The 22,080-nt window shown below is 38.5% G+C and overlaps 2 protein-coding genes across 2 annotated transcripts; one reads left to right on the top strand and one right to left on the bottom strand.

Moving 5' to 3' along the window:
• Nucleotides 1-540: 540 nt before the first annotated feature.
• On the top strand, nt 541-3,890 carry LOC103724172 (leucine-rich repeat extensin-like protein 3). The gene is made up of 3 exons (XM_008815344.4): nt 541-906; nt 1,000-2,007; nt 3,540-3,890. The coding sequence occupies exons 1-3, from the start codon at nt 825-827 to the stop codon at nt 3,569-3,571; spliced, it is 1,122 nt and encodes a 373-aa protein (XP_008813566.2). The 5' UTR covers nt 541-824; the 3' UTR covers nt 3,572-3,890.
• A 2,219-nt stretch (nt 3,891-6,109) lies between these two features.
• LOC103724169 (flowering locus K homology domain-like) lies at nt 6,110-21,742 on the bottom strand. Its single transcript, XM_039114246.1, has 7 exons — nt 21,535-21,742; nt 19,030-19,319; nt 9,905-10,151; nt 8,027-8,175; nt 7,640-7,900; nt 7,340-7,534; nt 6,110-6,555 (listed from the first exon to the last, which is right to left on the bottom strand). Exons 2-7 carry the CDS (start codon nt 19,306-19,308, stop codon nt 6,367-6,369), a joined length of 1,320 nt encoding a protein of 439 aa, XP_038970174.1. The 5' UTR covers nt 19,309-19,319; nt 21,535-21,742; the 3' UTR covers nt 6,110-6,366.
• Nucleotides 21,743-22,080: the final 338 nt, after the last annotated feature.

Raw genomic sequence — 22,080 nt, 5'->3', positions numbered from 1 at the left:
ATCCCAAAAGCTCTCCTAAATCTCACCGAAAATCTCGACTGATATGATAAATCTAATATTCAAAATTATACTTAAGTATTTTTTTCATATTTACAATTCAAAAAAAATATTTTAAAAATAATTAAAAAAAATATTAACTGGTATAATTATAATGTATGGGTTGATATCTTGGTTTTTATCGGTTTAAATCGGCTGGAATAATAGGGTCGAGATTTTTAGATGCTGTGTCAACGTTGTCTCATACTAATACAAATCGAAATTTCGACCAAAAAATCATATAAAAATATAGCAGAACTCGTCTAAATTCGTGTTCTAAAATAATTTTCTGGCTGCAACTCATTTAACTGTCAGGGATGTGTGTCTGTTAGGAATTTGACCAACCCCATCAATCCCACTCAAGAAATGAGAGAGAATGTGTTTCATTGAGTAGATAAGAAGCAAGACAGAAAGGCTAAAACACCCTTCTTTCAGTTTCTCCTGCTCCAAGCAAGCACATATGCTAAAACTAGCTTAGGAGAAACGCAGGTTCGCCTAAATATAACAAGACCATCCAGCTCCATCAACAATTCATAAACAAGTTCCCAGGCTCATCTTTGTTCAGCCTCGCCAATTCTTTTTCTTCCAAAGAAGGAACAAAAGAAGGGCAGCAAAAGCAGCATCGGCGATAAAGCTCGGCATTCCACTTTACTGCCGGCCTCTCAAAGCCCCCTTCATCTCCCTATAGATGGGCAACACAGAGCTACTTCAACCGGCTATAACTATCCCATGCTCCACCAAGTGTCTTAAGAGTGGCTTTGGATTGACTCTAGAATTACGCCTCTCGGATGGATCTAAGAATAGGCTTCACAGGATTACTCTGCTTCCTCCTCATCTATTTCTCTACTGCAACCTTCTTCGTTCATTGTGGTAAGCCATTTTTTTTTTTTTAACTCGCAATTTATGTTTCTTAGCAACTAACACGACATTTGTGAATTCTTTTGGGATCTTTATATTGAATAGAGGCAAGAAGCTCAAGGCAGTCCCAGAACTCCTTAGGCTTTCAAGAGGTGAAATATCCACATAGAAGCTTACAACTTGAAGTGTCAAAGCGTTTGGACATCTACTCACCCTCAGATCCCAACTACGTAGGTTCTCCAGACTCATTGCCACCATTTGGTGATGCAATGGGCCCTACCTCCTCCCCCGATGAAAACCCGCCTTATTGTGTTTATCCCCCACTCACTCCCCTTCCACCTTCCACCCCCCTTCCAACCCCTATAGCCCCCATTCAACCATCACCACCATCTCCGCCTCTGCCTCCGCCTCCGCCACCAATTTCCACTGCTCCGCCGGTCCTCACCCCGATCCCGCCGGGATATCCCACACCACCAAGCCCACCTGAGGCCGCCCCAAGTCCACCAGAATTGGTGCCAAGCCCACCAACCTACATTCCGGGTCCACCATCCGGCATCGTGCCAATTCCACCAGCATATGGGCCCAGCCCGCCTATCTATGTGCCATACCCGCCGCCAGGCATCGTCCCGAGCCCGCCGGGCATCGTCCCGAGCCCGCCGGGCGTCTTCCCGAGCCCGCCGGGCGTCGTCCCGAGCCCGCCGGGCGTCGTCCCGAGCCCGACGCCTGTCGTCCCGAGCCCGACGCCTGTCGTCCCGAGCCCGCCGGGCGTCGTCCCGAGCCCGCCAGGGTTCGCGCCCGGACCACCAATCTTCCTACCTCCGGTGGTATACCCACCGCCGCTCGCACCGCCGCAGGCGCCTGGCGGGCCTTCTCGGGGCCTTTGGTGCGTCGCAAAGCCCACCGTGCCGGAGCCCATAATCCAAGAGGCCATGAACTATGCATGTGGATCGGGAGCGGATTGTGACTCCATCCAGCCCAATGGGTCGTGCTACCAGCCTGATACGTTGATCGCTCACGCTTCCTTCGCGTTTAATAGCTACTGGCAGCGGACCAAGGGGACCGGGGGGACGTGCGATTTTGGAGGAACTGCCATGCTGGTGACCAAAGATCCAAGTAAGTCTAGTGATGCATTCATGTAGTAATTAACACTAAAATTAATAGGAAAACGGTCTTTTTTAGATCTTAACCAGTTGCTTTAGTGGCTAATTAGTGATTATACACCGCAAGGGACCAGTTAATGGGCCATGAACACATTAAGGCTGAGCATGAATCCCTGTTAGTTGGTGTATGTTAGAGTTTGTATCGTCGCACATAACCATATAGATGCACTGATGCACTGGTAGGCATGATGTAACTGAACTTATCAAAAAACTTCAAATCGCAATAAGTTATTCTATGGCCAAATTAAAAATGGTAAGGACTGAGATTGCAACAGTAACCCTTGAGTTACCTCATGTAGGTGTAATTTTTAAGCTATATATACTTAACCAAGCACTGAAAATTGAATTAAATAATTATTACAAATACGACCAAATAGCTTTTCCACTTGCCGGAATTAACGCTATAAGCATCATTCTAGTTGCGTACAAATGGCAGTTGCTTGTAACTAAACTGGTCCAAGACACAAAATAAGTAAAAACATCATATTGGTATGCCACAAAATCAGAAGTCATGGGAACTCCTCACAAGGTGGGCGCATGGCAACCGCTTTACATGGCGAAGTACCAACCGTGGACGTGACTTTGCTGTCTTAGTGAAGATTTATATTGGTATACTTTAGGGCACTGTGCAATCTTAGAGGGTTGTCATCGGAGATGCACGACCATCAAATAGAATGGTCCACGAGCATATATTGTATTTTGACATGGTGAATGTTGTTAAATGGTCATCTATCTTCTGATAATGGCCATCGAGAGCTACATAACACTTTGCAGTGCAGCCTACGCACCGCAGAGAATTTGGTCAATTTAGATGTAACTAAATAACATCATCATGGTAGGTAGCAATATGTGATTTGAGATTTTTTTAGAACTTATTTGGTTTGCGGAAAAAAAAAAATTCTTATTGAAATATTTTTCCTAAAAAGCAGGTGTATAGGTATATAATACATGAAAAAGTAATTTTTGCATGTTTAATTGATCATGAAAAAATGTTACAATTCAGAATAGCTTATATTTGGTTGAGCATCTATTTTTTTTAAAAAAAATGTAAAATACTTATGATACTCTTAATAAAAGAATAAAACTTATTCTATTCTATCTAAAAGTTTAAGAGTACTTTTTTAAAAAAAACACTAGGAAAATTTAATTTTTCCATATCTCAAATCGATTTTTTTAATAAAATATTAAAATTTTATTTTTTTGAAAAACTACTTTTTATCTTTTTTATAAAAAAAAATTCCAACTATGTATAAAGTATTTTTTTTTAACTATATTTTTTTTCCTCCTCCCAGGTCAGCAATCTTTCTACTTGTAGGCACATGCCTAAGAATTTACTGCTCCGAGCGAGTTGCTCACATCATTATGATCTTTTAGATGTTATAACTGCATATTTTCAAATTTAACTGTTCTACAATATTCTGTACACGCGAATTTAATATTTAGAAGACTCATTGCTAACTTTTCTTTCTCCTTTTTTTTCCACAGGTTACGATGGTTGCCGGTTCATCGTCTACTAAAGCTACGAAGAAATTTGGATACACCCTAACATGATCTATACAAGCCAAAAAAAAGACTTGTAATTATTCATCTTTCTGTAATTTTCTTTCTTTACCTTTTTCTTTCCTTTTCCTTCAAATTGCTACCGTAATAGTTGTTTTTTCACAACTCAACCCTACATGGGTGCATTACCAGGCTGCCTAGGGAGTAAACGGAGAGTTTTCCCTAGTTTGCGAGAGAGTCATCTTTATTTTTATTTCAGATTGTAATATATACGTAGAGAATTCTACCGGTTCTACCGGGCTTAAATAAGTTCATGGAAGTTACATTTTAGTTTTACATATGTACCTAACTACTGTAAGACATATCTAGTATCTTGAATTAAGAAATGCCAATTGCCAAGACACCAGTGACTTAATCATGGCTTTGGTTTGCCAAAAATTAGAAAAGCGTCGCTGGAATAAAAAAAGCGTGGCTCAATCCGAAGCACCCCTAGGCTTAGTCTCCTAATACTCCTTTCTCCGAAAAATAAGCTTCCTGATACTACCCGTATTCCTTCCGAAGCAACCCTACGCTTCTCTTTTTCCTCTTCCCGCTAGAGCTTGAAGGCTTCGTTCCTGATTGACGTCTTTGAAAAGCGGGGCGAGGCCGGGGCTTTTCCTGCTATTGTGTCTCTTTCCTGACCTTTTCCATGGTTACACTCTCTTCAGTGGCAAAGAGGCTGCAGCCAGGCGAGTGCAAAACCTCGAAGGAAAAAAATAAAAAGAACAGGGCAGGTCAGGAACAAAGAAGACGACGGCCACGACGATGGGAAACCACGGCCTGACTGCTGGTTGCAGATCCCCGAACCCGTGCTCTTCTCGATCCTGAAGCAACTAATCCTCGTGAACGACTCCTTCGCCTTCAGCCAATTCTGCAGGGAATGGCGGTCGCTAACAGGAAGGCCATCGAATCAACCCCCCTTCCCTTCCTCTCTCCTCCAAGACTCCTGGCGCCTCTCCCAGCAAGAATGGCGATGGAAACCCAGATTCAAACCCTCATTCTTACAAGCAGCCGTCGAACATCTTGCTCAGGGTTCTGCGGTTTTGGACACTGATGGACGACAGGCGATGTCGATCGCTAACCTGGGAAACTGGGGCGGCAAGGGGGACCATATCAACTTGACGACAAGCTGCTGTCATATTTGGAGCGCGTGTTCCTTGGATGACCTGCATTGCTCGATCTTCTTGATTGCTCGACTAGAAAAATCTCGCTCCCCAGCTCATGTTATTAAATCCCTGGTGAATCGATGAGGTAATCGACAGGTCGCGTCAATCAGAACTCACGCTGGAAAGTTGGAAAGTTAAGTTCCCAAAGCTCGCGTAGCCGATGGTCTTCATGACCTAGTACGTTGCTAAAAGCGAGTGCTTCATTCTTGCGTTACAATGGGCTAAATTGAGTTGTCCATACCATGAGCTTGAAAAGCTAGATGACTCCGATGCGAGTTCCGTGGCAAGCAAGGTCATGGTTCATTGTTATGGACCTTGTTAATGAAATCTCTAGGTGGCACCATGCATGCAATATTTTAATACAAAAAAGGTTGGATACTCAAGTTTATTCGTACATTGCTTAGCATTGTTTTGCGCCTTCGTATAATAATAACTCTCTGCAAGATCGATCCCACATAGGCAGCAAAGATTCTGGGGGTTAAAAGCACAAGTTAGAGTTTGAACCGGGCCGGCCTACTCCCTTACCCGAGTCTGGTCCGAAACCTTTTCCGCCCTTCGAGCCCACATTAGGCCAGAAAGTTTTTTTACGAAACCCAACCGGGCTAAGGCCCTCGTTCCGTATATCATGACAGCATTACATCAAAAAAACATTGGAATCATCAATATGAGAGAAATAAGACAGAACAATGAACGCACCAAGAAATTCCATGACACGAAGCCAAGGGTTAAGCTTGATATCCCCATCTCCCTCATCAATATCCAGCATCCAACATCCGAGTTCTGGTCGTCCCAATAAGAACCGTTTCTGGGTTCCCTAACAGCAGCGACGGCAGATTTCCGGTACAGGGCGGCCTGAACGGGGCCGGGAAAAAGGCGCGCCGTGGCAGTTGTGCTCGTTGGAAGGGGCCTCGTCCCCTTGCCCCTCAGCATCGACGGGCAGGATTTGAATACGAGGAGAGAGGAGAAATGCGGGTGAGGTCGCCTGCTTACCTTTGCCTTGCTTGGACCGGTGACCAGCGACACGGTACAGACCAAGGATCAGGGTTTGAAGAGGGCGGAGAGGCGGAGAGAAGTCGAGAATCCCGGACCGATCCCATCGGACCAAATTGACCCTCGCATGACCTCGGGCTTGCCTTCCCATCTACCTCGTTGCCGAGCAGCTGGTAGAGGAAAAGCCCAACAACACCCAGAGCAGCTCGCTCTTCAACGGCAGCTACATAGCCAAATAGAATAGGCATATCTTCTCTACTCACCAGGACGGTACATGCCCTGCATGCAGGTACTGTCGTTGCAGGCAATAATAAAAAAGGCAATTAAACTTCAGCAAGAAATATCAAGACCATCACGGGATGTAAAGAATGCGCACAACAATCAAAAAGCGAGAAATTGAGGGAGGAATTTGTAAAAAGCACAGGTACAAGGAGAAGGGGACAAAATGGAAGGGGGGCAAGGCATGCTAAACATCCAGTGTTGACCTGACACGAGACCAGGCAAGAGATGTCTAAATGTAGCTGGTATCCACCTCATCACAAATCCACAAGTCCAAATAATCCATGACAATGGATCTCAAATAGACATGTCATCATCTCAACAAGCTTCTCGACTGCCTAGTATCTGTAGTTTGCTCCATAGGTTGAGTCGTATCCTCCAGCATTGTAGGAGGCAGGCGCACTGTGGACTGGAGGAGACCCATACATGGGCCCATGTGATGGGTAAGAACTGTATCCCTGATTGACAGGAGCCGCTGCGCTTTGTGCCGGAGCTGAAGCCGGAGCAGCAGCTTCGGCCATGAAATTCTGCAACAGCAACAACAATGATGCCTGTCAGCAATGAAGGTGCGCACAGAAAAATGACCAAATTGGTGGAGCCAGGACATGGATTGTTAAGGTGAGTCATCCATACAAGACACGCTTGATTCTTCACTGCTTGAAAATTGTAGTGACTACCCCAGCAGAAAAAAGCCAATGCCCATGACGAAATAAACAACATTTAGCATGGTTTACTACACTAGAGGGTGGTATTTCCTGGGTTTCAGATTGCTTGACAGACTAAAGACAGCTATGATTTGTAGATACAGATTAAACAGATGATGAAAGTATCTCCTAGCAAAATTTCATGACTCCAGCAAAGTTACCGAATTCTACTGTTAGTTGCCCTTGATGACCAAATGAGGCATTTTGTGCCAAATCAACTTTTTGTTTCTCCCATCTTGTTTAACATATTCTGCTGCTACCATTATACATGTTTTCCCCATCCTTGTTAAGTTGTTCCACCGGATGGAATATGCAGTAGTCTGAGCCACATAAAAATACATCTTTCTCCATGTTGCACATTTGTGCATGATATATCCATGTACGTGGCATACACATCAAAATGAGGCATCGGTCTCCTTATGCATATATCAACTCTAAATCATATTTACTTTTGCCAATATATATAGAAAACAATGAACAAAAAAAAGATGAACACAATAATCTGCTTATCAGTGGTACAATGGTTAAGAGCAAATTTGTTTAAATATATCTGAAACTCTGTAAAATGAAGCTCGTATGCATGAGATTGTAAGAGGAAGAACTATACCTGGATCAATTGCCGAGCAGTTTGAACTTGTGTAGTACTCCCAATAATCTCCACGGTCATCTGTCCAGGGAATTCCCATGATTCCTGTATTGTTACGCTTGCCCCACTGGCACGACGGATATAGCTGATACTTGCACCACCTGTCCCAATTACAGCATCAGCATAGGAAAGTGGGATGTGCATTGAATCTGTGACCTGTCAAGAGACCGAGAGCAACAAAGTTTGTTTAGCAAATCCATCTTGGAGGAGAGTTAGTTGGCATCGTCTTAAATATCACCAGAAACTACTTACAGAACCTACCTGGGAGATTGTCGGCTGTTGATTTGGAGTTGAACGGAGGAGTGGTCCATCTTGTCCATACGCAGAAATACCATGATGAGGTTGTCTTTCAAAGGGAGGAAGGCCTGGTGGAGGATAAAAATTGTCAGGCAGGTGTGGAGGCATGAACTGAGGATTGCTCCCATAACCTGGACCACCAGGATTTTGAGGAAGGCTTTGAGGGTGGACCCAGGGTTGAGGAGGTGGTTTGTTCTGTTCCATATGCATATTTGGCATTGACATCTGCGAAGAGTTAATGAAACAAACTTTGATAGGTTAGCATACATGCAGGAAAAATTCTTCACCGAGACAAACTATAGTCTGCCTAATCCATTTCTTCCCATACCATGCTCCAAAATAAAAGCTTACTTGCATTTCAAATAAGGGGAGGACACTTCGATCAACTAAAAACTTCCGTAAATGAGTTGCAATAAGTTCGACAGCTTTATGAACTCCCATGTGCTCTCCTTGTATCTCCACAACTCTGTCATCTTGCAAAGCAACAGGAGGTACATTTTCTGCAGAAATTCCAAGAATGTGAGGGCTGAATACCACATCAAGAATATCTGTCCCAAATATCATGATTACTGAAAAGAATATAGTCAAATTTACAATCAAGAATCAGCAATACTAAGACTACTTTCCTTTTGGCTGTAAGTTAAAAAAAAAAGAATCAACATCATCACAGTAAAACCTCCCAATTCTACATTAGAAATACCATAAACTGAAGAGAATTCAGGCTTGTGTTTTGTGTATTTTTCCCCTATGGAAAGACAAGTGCTTGCGTTCCTTGTATCTTCGTGACTCGGAGGTCACTTATGCAGCAACAAACCAAAGTTGGGCAAATCCTACATGAAGATGACCAGGATAGGGTTTATAATATGACAAGGTAGATGAGAATATACTGGTTACTAAAATGCTGGCAGAAATGAGACAATATCGTCAGAAAATGCTTCTTATGTGTCATTAATCGGAGAGCTGATTGGGTGTCTTTTCATACATCATGACTTTAATAGGTTGCAATGTTATTTATTAGTCCTTGAGAATAGCTGTTGTTCCATGCTTGAGAAGATATATCTTTCTTCGAGCACAAGGATAGGAGCATCTTTCTCCAAATACAAATTTAACAAGTGTCAGCATGGAACGAAAAACAATATCTACAAAGAGGTATGTCCTGACTCCTGAGGCCGGCAACTTCTGCTTTCAAAGGCTTTAGAGCTCAACAAGTACACAGAAAACACGTCAAGAACTTCAGGATACGTAATACAGGAAGAACACAGGAAAATCTGAATGAGAAAAGAACTTAGTCATCATGCTTCCCAGAATAATATAGGCGGATGAAATGGTTATCGCAATTGCAGATCCCCCTGCTTTCACAAAGCAGCCTAAGAGCAATCCTAAAGATGTTGGTCTTTTCACAATTTAGCATAAGAACCAACAATTGGATTAGACCAATATAATGAGGTAATAAGAATTGAGCAAAAGGCAGAATGCCAAATGAGGATTATTTTAAATGTCAAAGAAATAAAAGGGTGAGAGAACAAATATCAAGTAAATTTTAATTTTGCAGTGCATTCAGAACATTCACAATGGCACAAGAAGGCTTTAACTACCAGAAAAATAAAAAAAATGTGGCCCAATGCACGAGACTCCTGACTCCTGCCACTATAGGGTCTGGGGAGGGTAAGGTGTATGCAGCCTTACCCCACATGCAGAGAGACTATTTCTATGTTTGGAATCCATAATAAGCAGCCTTATTGTTGCGCCAGAGCTCACCCTCAACCACCAAAAAAATGTTGAGTCAAAATTTCTTGTGATATCCTCTAGACATGTTAAGGCAAGTTTGTGGAAGTTGAATCCATTTTTAGATATTGTGCTCAAAATCTGAAAAATTCACTAGGTTAATCACCCATGCCCCCCTCCCTCTTATTTTCTTCTTAAAACCATACCCAGCATACAAAGAACAAAACTTATGAAGGAAATAGATTATCAATCAATTCAGTGATTGTTTTTTGTTTTGCAAGCCAAATGTAGTTGCATCATATCATTTATGAACAATTTCATGCAAGAGTATATAAGCCACATCGACAATCAAGACAAGATGGCAAATTTAGTTACAACAAAATGCAAGATGTCATGGAAACAGAATGGCATGGAATGTAAAAACAAAATTTAATTTATCATACAAATGAACACCAAAATCAGTGATGCAATACACAAAAAACATAAAGTTTAGAGCACTCATACCAAGAATACGGATAACAGATTTAGTCGCCTCTTGTATGGATTTTATAGTTGCTCCCTGTTTTCCAATAAGGCTTCCAGCTTGTGAAGCTGCTACCAGTAGCCGTGTTGGTACCATGTTGCCAGTACCTGGTAGAGCTTGAGCAGATCTGCCATCTGTATAATCAATTATACATTTATGGACTCTTAGCAGACCATCCATAGCAGGAGAAATGGGTGCATCTGGCTCCTCCTTCGCTGATATCATTACCTTCACAAGAATCAAGAACAATAAAAAAAAGATCAGCTTCAAGCAGAAGCAAAAACCTGAAAACAGCATACTGAGGTTGACAAAGACAAATGCATACAGGTAGGCCTGCACACGAGCACATCTGCATAAATCATTAGGCAAATAAATAAATAAATAAAAATGATTTCAACCAGAACATAAAGAAAGGTCCTTAAAAGGATAAGAGGCATAAATATGATGGCGAGTATTAAGTAGTAACCATACTATTAAAGGATGGCTAACCTTTTTTTACCCCTTTTTTTGTTTTTTTTTTCCGCAGGGGAGGGGGTGTGTCGGTGGGGGGGCATATGAAGGCATCCATAATTGGTTATAAGAATTCATCAGTTTCTCCCAGAAGATACTTTGAAAAATAAAACCAAAAATAATGGTATAGACAACGTTATAACAAAAACAAAATGCATCAGTATGGTGTACATTGATTCATGAAGGATATTACTTATATCATAAATCTCGTTCATTATCCCATCAAGCGTTTCATGGAAAGAGGTCAGATTAACAAAATCTGTTCAGCAATTCTGTGAACCTTCGGAATTTAGGAAAGCTCCTTCATGTTAAAAGCATTCATAGGTAGAAGTAGAGCAACAAAAATTGTTAAAGCAATCCTAGTTAGGTGTATGCTCATACACTTATTGCTACAAGCAACATAACAAACAAAACCATTTAAAAAACCTAATCCATTTTTTTCCTTTTCTGAAGCCATATCTACACAAAAATATCACAATGAAGTTGCATGTTACATATGCAACTTAAGTTAATTTATCTAATATTTACCTACAGCTTTCCTGTTTAGCATAGCCTGGCATTCTCCAAGATCTGATGTCATCAATAAATCAATCAACTAAACCACAGAGCAGCAAGTCTGTATAGGGTTAAGCTTGAACCCAAGTCCTGATGAGCATAACTTGATGTCTAAATGACATGGTGAAAGTTGAAATGTGGACTTCACACCACTCACACATTTGCCGGATGCTGTCACTTCCTCAGCATTGCCAAAAAAATCTACCTTGGTATCAGAATCCCCCCCCCCCCTCCACAAAGCCACAAATAACTTTTTGAGCACTAGTTTAATCTCAATGCATAATCATTTTATTCAGAACCCCAAAGATGTGTATTTAAGTACTTGATATCGTCAGTTCTTCCGATTGGACTTCACCAGCCCCTCCAATATAGGATTATGTAGCAGTTTCCACGTTAGATTCCATGATGATCACTAAATTTTGCATGTTAAATTCACTCTTAACAATTGCATGTCATAACATAAATCTGTCCTCAATTCAATCAACACTTTCCTCATTAGCACTATTTGTATATGAAAAATTATTATGACAAAACAATTAAGTGTTTCCATAAGTCAATGCACTTGTATTAGCATCTCAGATCATCTGATCCCTAAATTGGTCAAGCTATGAGGAGCAAAATGCACTCCCCTAAACCCCAACCCCACCACATGAGTTTAGAGCTCCATGTGTAGACTTAACAGTCATTTGAGAGTGCTTGCTGATACATGTGGATCTATGTTTAGGAGGTTTAGTTATGTTTTTGATGTTCAGGTTATTTTTATCAAATCCGCTATTTTATCGAGTATCAGGATCTTTCTCTCTCTGTTTTTCTTCCCCACCCCCACCCCCTTCTTTTTTTTCTGAAAATAGTTTTCAAGATGTCAGAATTGAGTTTTAGAAGTAATCTGATGGCTCCCTATACAGTGCTCCATGAGAATCCAAATTTGGCTATCTCTAAGTTTCTGACAGCGTCTTCAGATGGCACTTAAAATCGTTTTAGTCAAGTGCCATCTTATAAAAGGAGGCAAAAAAGAGGGTATGCTAAAGAGATTTGATTTCTAAACCTGATAATTCACCCCAAATTGTGTATGCGACACTGCAACAGAATATTTTGTAAAAGTCTGCAAAAAATTGAAAATACATGATTCCGGTTCTTGCCTCTGTTCTCTACATTGTCACTGACAGTTTAAGCGTTATCTTCATTCAAAATTTATATTTTTATAGACTGCATCCATATTTATAATGCATCCTTATTAACTATTAATGCAACTGAGTACATCTTTCAGCCTTGCAATTATCTGTTTTTTTAAAAGAATTGGTAGCCCTTATTCAGAATTGTAATGATACATGAACATTATTGCTGCAGAGACAAGAAGATAACTTTAGTTACCAAACAAAGAAAATAGTCAAATATGTTCAATTTCTTGATGAAACATTATCTAGCTCCAAATCATAGACATATTGAGTGAAAAAGCTGCTTCCCAAAAGTCTTCAACATTAGAAACCATATTTTGAAAATTCTCCTACTCAACCAAATTTCCTGTGTCCTTACTTCTAGAGAATGAGGCTCAAGAGAGATGTCACTAGCTGAATGCTCGCATACATACACATGCGCGCAAACACACACACACATATAAAGATGAACGGGGCTCCTTTCGAGATAGACACACACAACACACACACACACACAGAGATATAGATATATACATATATATACATATACATAGATATACGTAGATATATATAGATATATACATAGATATACGTAGATATATATAGATATATACATAGATATACAGATATAGATATATATATACATAGATATACATGTATATATATATATACATAGATATATATAGATACATATATATACACACGTAGATATGTACATATATATACAGATATATAGACATACATACATATATATACACACACACATCCATACATATGTATATACATGCATACATATGTATATATACATATATATGCACATTAATGCTACATACATATATATACACACACAAACATATGCACTGGGAATCTTTGTCAAATTTTCTTCCTTGAGAAGGAAGAACAGAGAAGCAAATGATCATCAGATTCACCCTTAGGCTCCCTTTGGTTGTCAATATAACAAAAGAAATGAAAAATAAACTCATGCAAGAAAAGAAAACAAAAAGAAAGAAATTGAAAATTTTCTTGTCCTTCATTAAACTAAGAAAATTGCAGAGGAAGTTATAAAAGAGTAGTTTAGATAGGGTTGAGTTATTCTGGTCCACATGCCTTTTTATTAATTTCTCTCATAATTGTTACCTTTTAAAAAAGAAAAAAAATTAAATCCCCCAAGAGAAATTTTCGGGCCTCTATTTTCAACTTACTTTCCATCCATGAAAGACAGGGCGCTCTATTTTCGGCCCTCTATTTTTGACTTACTTTCCATCCATGAATTTTGTTTTCATTGCCAAACAATGGAAAAGAAGATTCCCTCTAAATAATTTTCTTTCCTCGCTCTCTACAACAAAAGACAGCCTAAAAGCACATAGAGAACTTTTACTTCCCCACTTAGATTTGTTTAGAAGATTGAGTATGATTAAGATATTTTAATAATTCACTGGAGTGCCTAAATTCTGACGAGAGCTTTTGGGTCATGAACTAGTTTATATGCCCCATTTCAGTCTTTGAAGATACGCCCCATTTTGGAGTGCCTAATCATTTCCCCTCTTCATCATAGCTTAGCTCCTGTTATATGTCAGTTGATCACCGACAGATGACTGTGTTTTCTTACATGAATCTCTCTTATCTCTGTTATCCTCTCCAGGAATATCTAGATCATTTGGTTAACTACATTGAATAATAATAATGTCTAGTAAATATCTTTAAAAAACTTAGTTCCATTAAATTAACGTTTTAATTGACATTTCGATGGTGAAGAAAAAGCTCACACAAAAATGGTGAAGAAATGACAAAATAGTTCTTGCATCAAGACAGCACCACAAGAAAATGACAAAAAGTGGAGAGATTTGATAACAAATGCAAGGCCAAAAAAAGTAAGCTCCACCTGCAAATTTGAAATGACAAGAAGACGTATCTCCATGCAAATCCTGCAAGGTTTTTCCTCCTTTTTTTGGTTAAGGGGAGCAGTATGTTTGTTTATAAGCAAACATTAAAGGATTAAATTTAGTGAGATGGAGACACAAAACTTTACTTATCCATTCATTCATGAATGACAGAACTATGAAGGATCATGCAGTAGGATGTCGAAGCTGAACAAGGGCCTGTCTAGATGTTGGAAAACATTTTCAGGATGATAAGGGTTGATCAGAGAGAAATTCTATTTATAAAAAAAAAAAGGATAGAGGAGATAGATAGAGTTAAACGGCCAATCTGGTTCTCATCTAACCTGATTTGTAGGGATAATTAGCACTTTTCTCAAAGTTATTTAGCTATCCTTCAAAAACAGGATCTGTTGTGTCCATTTGCCAATCAAAATGACCTTTCTTCTGACATCTCTAAATGACTAAAATCCCTGCTGGAAGCTCTAATGGCATGAGAAGGATCTCGGTTGTCCAAGCAGGCCCTTATGGTATCTTGAAGAAGGCCTTAACGTGGGCAACTTTGCCTTCAATGCTACCGAGTACCAACTAGTGCCAACCTTATCAGAGAAGAAGAGGGAAAGGTTGTACAAACTATTCTTTGCAAATTCTGTGCAGATGGTACCTCATCCACTTCATTAGAATTTGACAAAGAGTCTTTCAATTTATTGGATTTTCATAAGCAGCTTGGCCATACCTCCACCGCAGCATACCACAAGGTTCCCAAGATCATCCCTCCTTCGGCAAAAAAGCAATAGAGTTAGCACCTCATTTGACAAGGGTTCGTCCTCTGCTTCACATCTTCACAATAAGCATGAACCCAGTCATATTCTTGCACTCTTCTTTGATGTTATCATATTTCTTTACTATTACTCAATACAAGAGCAAACATGCATGAAATCATTACCTACTTGATAGGATCTCGAGACCTGGGAATTATGACATCTTATCACCACTCTGCCAGGTCACATACAAATATCTAAAGTCTCAATATGACATCTTCACAATAAGCATGAACCCAGTCATATTCTTGGACTCTTCTTTGATGTTATCATATTTCTTTACTATTACTCAAAACAAGAGCAAACATGCATGAAATCATTACCTACTTGATAGGATCTCGAGACCTGGGAAATATGACATCTTATCACCACTCTGCCAGGTCACATACAAATATCTAAAGTCTCAATATGCTAGCTTGGCGCAAGAGTGTGCAATCCTTAAAAAACCATCAATTTGCATGTGCACATGAAACTCAAAGTATCACTCTCACCAAAGTTATCAATAAAAAGAAGGTTTTACCTCAACTGTAATTTAAAAAAGGAACACCATATCAACAAGGACCAACATCATTATGAGGGCCAAAAGCAGGGCAGATGCTGCTTGCAGAAAAACCTTAAGTTCATAAAAAGAGGCTAACGATAAAAAAGAACTGGGTGGGCAAATAAAGAGTTCAGAAGACTATAGGAGGGGAGCCGAAATGCTTTACTGATTAACCACTAAGAACGTTACTGAAAGGCAAGGATGAAGAAACAATAAAGAAACTTCTTAATGCCAAGTTTCAAGCTCAATGTTTTCATAAAGATGAGAACAGCAGCACAAGTATGGGCAACAAAAAGATGAAAATACAAGCTTGAAACAAATGTATACATGAGCTTGCTACATCACTTGGTAGATATGGCATATGAAACTGCAGTCATAATGTCTCTTCCATTATCTATAGCGACTGTTACTCCATGAAAACACTGATATCAATTTATGTTTAAAAAGCAGTCAATTTTTTTCAAAAGATCTACTTGTCAGAGTCTGTTTAAGTCTCCCACCAAATATCATTACCAATAGGTTCCACTTAAAACTGAGATAAAGCTAATGATGACCTAATTGTTCAGCTTTTGCACATGGGAAGACCAAATAAGCATTACAAAGGGGATTCCTTTAACTTAACTAAGGGCTATCTCTGTTTGTGATATGAGAGAGAGAGAGATGAGAGAGAGGAGGAAGAGAAAATCAAATGGGAGATACCTAGAACCACGATTCTACAAAACTTTAATGAAACCATTCATGTCCAATTTAGACATGGAGGTAAATGATCGGTCTTCGTCTCCCACTTGATTAATTACATATTTTTGGGCATGAGTTACACGGTGAAGATTATATCTAAATCATCTTAGTTAACCAATATTAAAATTTACCTATGGAGGCATACGAGTATTTTTTTTCTTTTTGGAGGGGGTGTGATTTGTTAAATTTCTTGGACCATGGTAGACACCATATCTCCAGCATAAACTCATACATACAATGATAGAAAGCATGTTGATAAATGGCATTTAAGAATTCTCATTTCTTATTTCATAGGTTAAGTGTTTATTATTTTTACTCAATGAAGACAAAAAAACTTTTGGTAAATATTAAGTATCTCTGCCACCAATATATAGGTTACATCTACAATGCCATCAAGTAGTTTCCCTTGCAATTATGCCCCTTTTGCTTTTACCAAATTTGTTCAATGAATTAGCCCAAGTGTTAAAAATTTAGTCAACTGGGATTGAAGTTACCAGATGGTATGTGGAGCTTCTTGGCAAGGATGTTCATCCAACAAAACATAGAAAGGGCTTAGACCAAATTTGCAGCACTGGTGCTCAAAGACTGATCATTGCAAACTGAACCTTTCTTCTTCTATTTTGGATTCACAGTGGTGATTTGATTTGTTGCCTTAGCTCTGCAGACAGAACCTGCAAAGATTCATTTCGTTATTGTGATGGAAGGTGGTAAAGTTGGAATGTTCGTGGAATGTTTTAGGTGATATTATTCTCCCTTTTGATTATTAATGTGGTTACAAAGCATCTGAGTATCATATCTTATCTATACAAACTTAACTAGTCAGTAACTTTGGGACCAAGATGTTAATTAATATTTAGTTTCTGTGTCAAAAATTCAGATACAATTGTCGTTGGAAAGATTACAGGTGCTATAATTGGCATTTCATTGTGAGACTCATCATTAATCATTTCTCACGTAGTAATAATTATTAGGCTATATGAAAAAAAGGCATACTGGCAAATCTACTTAGCACAACCCTCAAGAAAAGTAGTGGTCTTTCCTTAATCGCATGAAAAGCCATCAGTTGCAAATTCTGTGATATCAATTTCTATGTCATGAAGCAGTATAAACCAGATGGAAGGCCTACTTTATGTGTATCCAAAAGGGAAAAAAATGACAATGGAGATAATAAATCACATAAAGAATCAAAAAAATGCTCCAGTTTAGATGTTGCAAAATTGGGAACACGAATGCTTACAACCTGAAGGAAAAAAGAATGATAAGGGCTGGATGGAAATAAGGGATCCACTGACAGTGAAAAATGTAAAAAAAAAAAAAAGCGTTTCAGAAGGAATGCTGAAGAATGAAGATAAAATGGTCATTTTTGGACACAACTGGAAGGCCCCAACTACTTTAGTTCAAAGAAATTCCCTTGCCAGATTTAAAGCTTCTTCAGCAAAAGCTTAAACAAAATATCAAGATTAAGAGAGGCCATTTCAGATGGAACTGATTTGAACCTATTACTGAGCATCTGTTTGTTAGGTCATAACGCAAATAAACGCGTACAGATGTCTTCTTTTTTTTTCCTTGAGTCAACAGAAATGAGGTCGCTTGCGTCGACATAGTAGATCATCTAAAAGGGTTTTCACAAGATAGAACTTGTCTTTGTGAATATTGAGACGCATTTGAATTTTGAAGCACTTAGATATTTCATTCCAGAAATTTGAGGAAACAATGAATTTTACAATCATTATATAAACATATATGTGTGTGTGTGTGTGTAAACCAAGCAAAATCTTTGAGAGGTGAAATTCAAGAAATCTGGGAATTTGAAAAAAAAAAAAAAAAGACAAATGACTAAGCAAAAAATATAGAAAAATTCCTAACAATATATTCCTTCCAAAACAAAATCAGACTAAATTTTTCAAATTTCACTACGCAAAGCTCATAGGAAACTAAATTGTCATGTTCCACATCAAAAAATCCTTCTGATTCCATGAGTTCATTCACCAGCCATAGTTATCTAATACCCTAAAAAATTATTCATGTTGTCCTATAGTCCACAAATAATAAAAAAATGAATAAATCAAAGAATACATCTTTACAATTTACTGACTTAAATCAGTCTGCTTGTGTCAGATTAAATGTATACTCAGAATTTGTAACTTAAAGTTTCTTGCAACCATGGAATTCTGTGATTCAAGTTCATTTCAGCAAGATTTGCATCATGTTAAAGCAAACAATCAAACTCATTATAATATCTAAACACAGTGAGAAGAGACTTGTGAACTTTTCAACAAGGATAAACTGAGAGACAAGATATCCTTGCCCGATTAATAAGAAAGGATAGATATGAGAACTTTCTAGCTTGTGTCCCCCCACAAGAGCATTCTCACATGCAAAAAGAGAATCAAATATAATCAACTTGATGATGAGGTAATTATTGGTGAATTGAGGGAAAAAAACCATATTTAGCATAAGGACATAAGCATATCACCAAGTATAGTGAGTGCATAAAATCATGGCCTTAAAACATATGTAGTTTGTTGTTTTATGTGTATCTAATGATGCATGTTTTTATACAATCATAGAGCAGGCAACAAGGAATAAAAGGACATTTTCCTTCCATATCTAGAATGTATTAAAGTGCATATGGTGATTGATTCATTATACGGTGCAAAACGGAAAGATTCTAAAGTTGTAACAAAAAGAAAAGAGAATGGATGCTGAAATTTTTGATCATAAAGTTTTCCATATAACAAACTCAATTTTACTGGTCATTGACTGACTGCATAAGGGTCTGAAATATTGTCTTGCAGAAGAGACTGCAATGATGCCTTTGTGGCCTCTATTTGACTAAACTAAAGTTCTATGCTCGTAATAAGTATAGAACTGTCCACTCAAGTACAGAAATATAACCAAGTCACTTACCGCTCTTTCTGGTGAGCCAGGAGGACCATCAAGAATCTTTATACGAGCTCTTGATTCCTCGCACATTCTTTTGATAGACTCTCCCTTGCGGCCAATTATACCACCTACTTTATGAGCAGGAACTAGTATTCGAAAAACATTCTCTCCAGGCCACCCAGGCCACCTCTTTTCACTAACTTCAGCTCCCAAATTATCAACCTGTCCTTGATTCTCATTGTCCGAGTTCCCAGTTGCTCCAGCCATGTCTTGCTCAGCCAAATTTTCCTCATGTGCATCCATAATGTTTGGAGCTGAAAGAGGGATATCTCTCATCAATTAATGATTTGCAATTACAAAAAAAAAAGTGAATAATTACAAGTTAAAAATAATAATTTCAAAGTAAAATCTGGTTTTTGCTCAATGCTTCCAAAGTTAAGATCATGCCAAAATATGAACAGTCTCAGGAAAAATCCAATAAGCATAAGGATGTGAAAAAGACTGAAACTATTCGTGCTTATTACAAACTTTTTTTTATCATTAGACCTTTCATCATAATATATGTAAGCCCCCGGAGAGGACAACATGGTCAGCATTTTGATGAAGATATGTTCTGTACTTTGTTTGGCCAGGAATTGCAAAGCAAAATTACTGATTTTGTTAAAAGAATCAATAAGCAATTGGACATGAAGAAGCTAGCACAGCTATTCATATTTATAATCACTACTCACTAAAATACTATAAACCATACGGGTATCTACAAGCATCAACCCCCAGCTAATGCAGGACTGCAATATATAATTCCAGCCTCTGTTCATACCTAATCAAGACTGCATCATAAAAGTTAGCAAGAAGATTCAAATCTTATGCATATTGTCCATCTATATCTCCTCTAGTTTCTTCATGATTTTCTCAATTCCCCTACCTATATCAGTCGTTACATGAAAGGTGCATCTTTATATGTCATGGATTAATACATCCTTGATTGAACATTAAACAAAAAAAGGGAAAATAACCAAATTATGACACATACAGGATATTGTCGGCTGAAAAGTGGTAACAATTCCATAATCTTGCCCAACCGCAAAGACTGGTTAGAAACAGCATGAATTTCATGTGAATTACCTAGACATTTCTTGCTTGTAGAATAACCCAAAACTTAGGAGCTTCTCATTCATCTAAGAATTTGCAATGTGATCCCATCAAACTAGGCTCGGTATCAGAGATGCCACAGAAAAGGATTTGATATAGATCTAATATCAAACAATAGGGAGGAATTATATGCACTATAAGAACTTGGGGAATTGTTTGTCAGAACAAGTCAGATGCTAGAACACCATAGCATGCTAAAAACCTGCTTATAATCAAAGCTTCCAGCTGCATTAAACATTCATTCCTTCTGAGCAATTTGATATCATTAACAACAGAAATATCTGAAACGGCATAATAAATAATTATAATTGGAAATATTGAGCAAGTTTCATGTATCTGTCTACTAGTGTGGTCTGACCACATAGCTTGGCAAAGTTGTATTTCAGAATAAACCAGGCATCATCTTTCTTTCTATACGTTCATTAACAAGTGATGACTTCCATTAGGATGCGGAGTGTACAAATAATTATAATTGAAAATATTGAACAAGTTTCATGCAGCTGTCTACAAACGTGGTCTGACCACGTGGCTTGGCAAAGTTGTATTTCAGAATAAGCCAGACATCATCTTTCTTTCTATACGTTTGTTAACAAGTGATGAATTCCATTAGGATGCGGAGTGTAATGCTAAGCATTAGGTGAAACGAGTAGTTCACCAAAACCAGAACCCAAGTCCACGACCTATGGAGAAGTTTTTGGCCTAAATTGACATAGACCTCTCTTTCCTTTCCACTAGTTCTTGAAACCTATGAATCCCTGCTTTTCCCATTTATTTTATCCCTCTTGCATCGGTTCTGCATCAGATGATGAGCCTATTCTACTCTTTCAATAAAGACCAGTATACTACCTGATATTCCAATGAACCATCGTAGATTTCATCAGTAAGGTCAAAAAAAATAACCCTTTTTGACCCTAAAAATTTTAAATTACGCATTGTTAGCAGATTTCATCAATTATTTCTTGTTCTTGATTAACATTATCCAAGATTCAGTCTTTATATTGGCTTCTCAGGAACCGTGAAATTAATGCTGTATATGATTTCGGTGTATATTCCTTATCTTTTCAGAGGCAGAGAGCATCTTAGAGTATAAGAAAGCAATACAAATCTAAAACCTCTAACATAAAACACTGTGCATAGAGAAAAAACCCATGAATCCAAAGATTGACCCATTAATCCACATAAAACCAACCAAACATGAATCAGTGCGAGAAAAGATCAAGAAATAGAAAGACAACAAGCAAGATCACACCAAAGCGCCAAACAAACCCTAGATATCTCTATTTAACCTTGCCGAAACCCAAATTAAAATTTTAACCCTAGAAATCCACAGAACCCTAGAACGAGCCAGGAAATTTCTTCTGGGTTCTTGATACTTACGGGTTTTGGGAGAGGTGCTGTCGATGGCGGGGCCGCACGCGATCACGACGAATGGTAGGAAGGGTTTCAGGGGTGAGAGGGCGGCCGCAGCTGGATTTCCAGAGCCAGTGGTTCTTGTCTGTTTTTATAGGTCTTTCGTCTGTTGATTTGGTGCCCTTCAGAAAAATCAACAACCGGCGGCTTGCGTTTTCGACATCGGGTTCACGGTGCGGCTTTGAAGCGCCTTTATTTTGGGTAGAGTTGTGTCGTGCGCGTGAACAAAAATATTTTTAATTACGACTTATTCCCATTTGGAAAGCCATTTGCAGTAGAATCTTTGAAAGTAGTGCCTTTTTAAATAAAATTTTTAGAAATAAAACTTTTACAAAATGTTGTTTCTTAATTAGTAATCATATTTTTAATATATTGTGAAACTTTAACATATGTTTCGTAAACAAACTAAGAAAATATTTTGGGTATGATAAAATGACCACAAAGAACATTACATAGATCCTGTTTGGAGAGCTTTTAGAGGGCCAAAAAGTACCTTCTGGCCCTCCAAAAGTA

This window comes from Phoenix dactylifera, chromosome 16 (genome assembly GCF_009389715.1).
Source record: "Phoenix dactylifera cultivar Barhee BC4 chromosome 16, palm_55x_up_171113_PBpolish2nd_filt_p, whole genome shotgun sequence".
NCBI lineage: Eukaryota > Viridiplantae > Streptophyta > Magnoliopsida > Arecales > Arecaceae > Phoenix > Phoenix dactylifera.
This window is presented reverse-complemented; position numbering and strand designations above follow the sequence as displayed.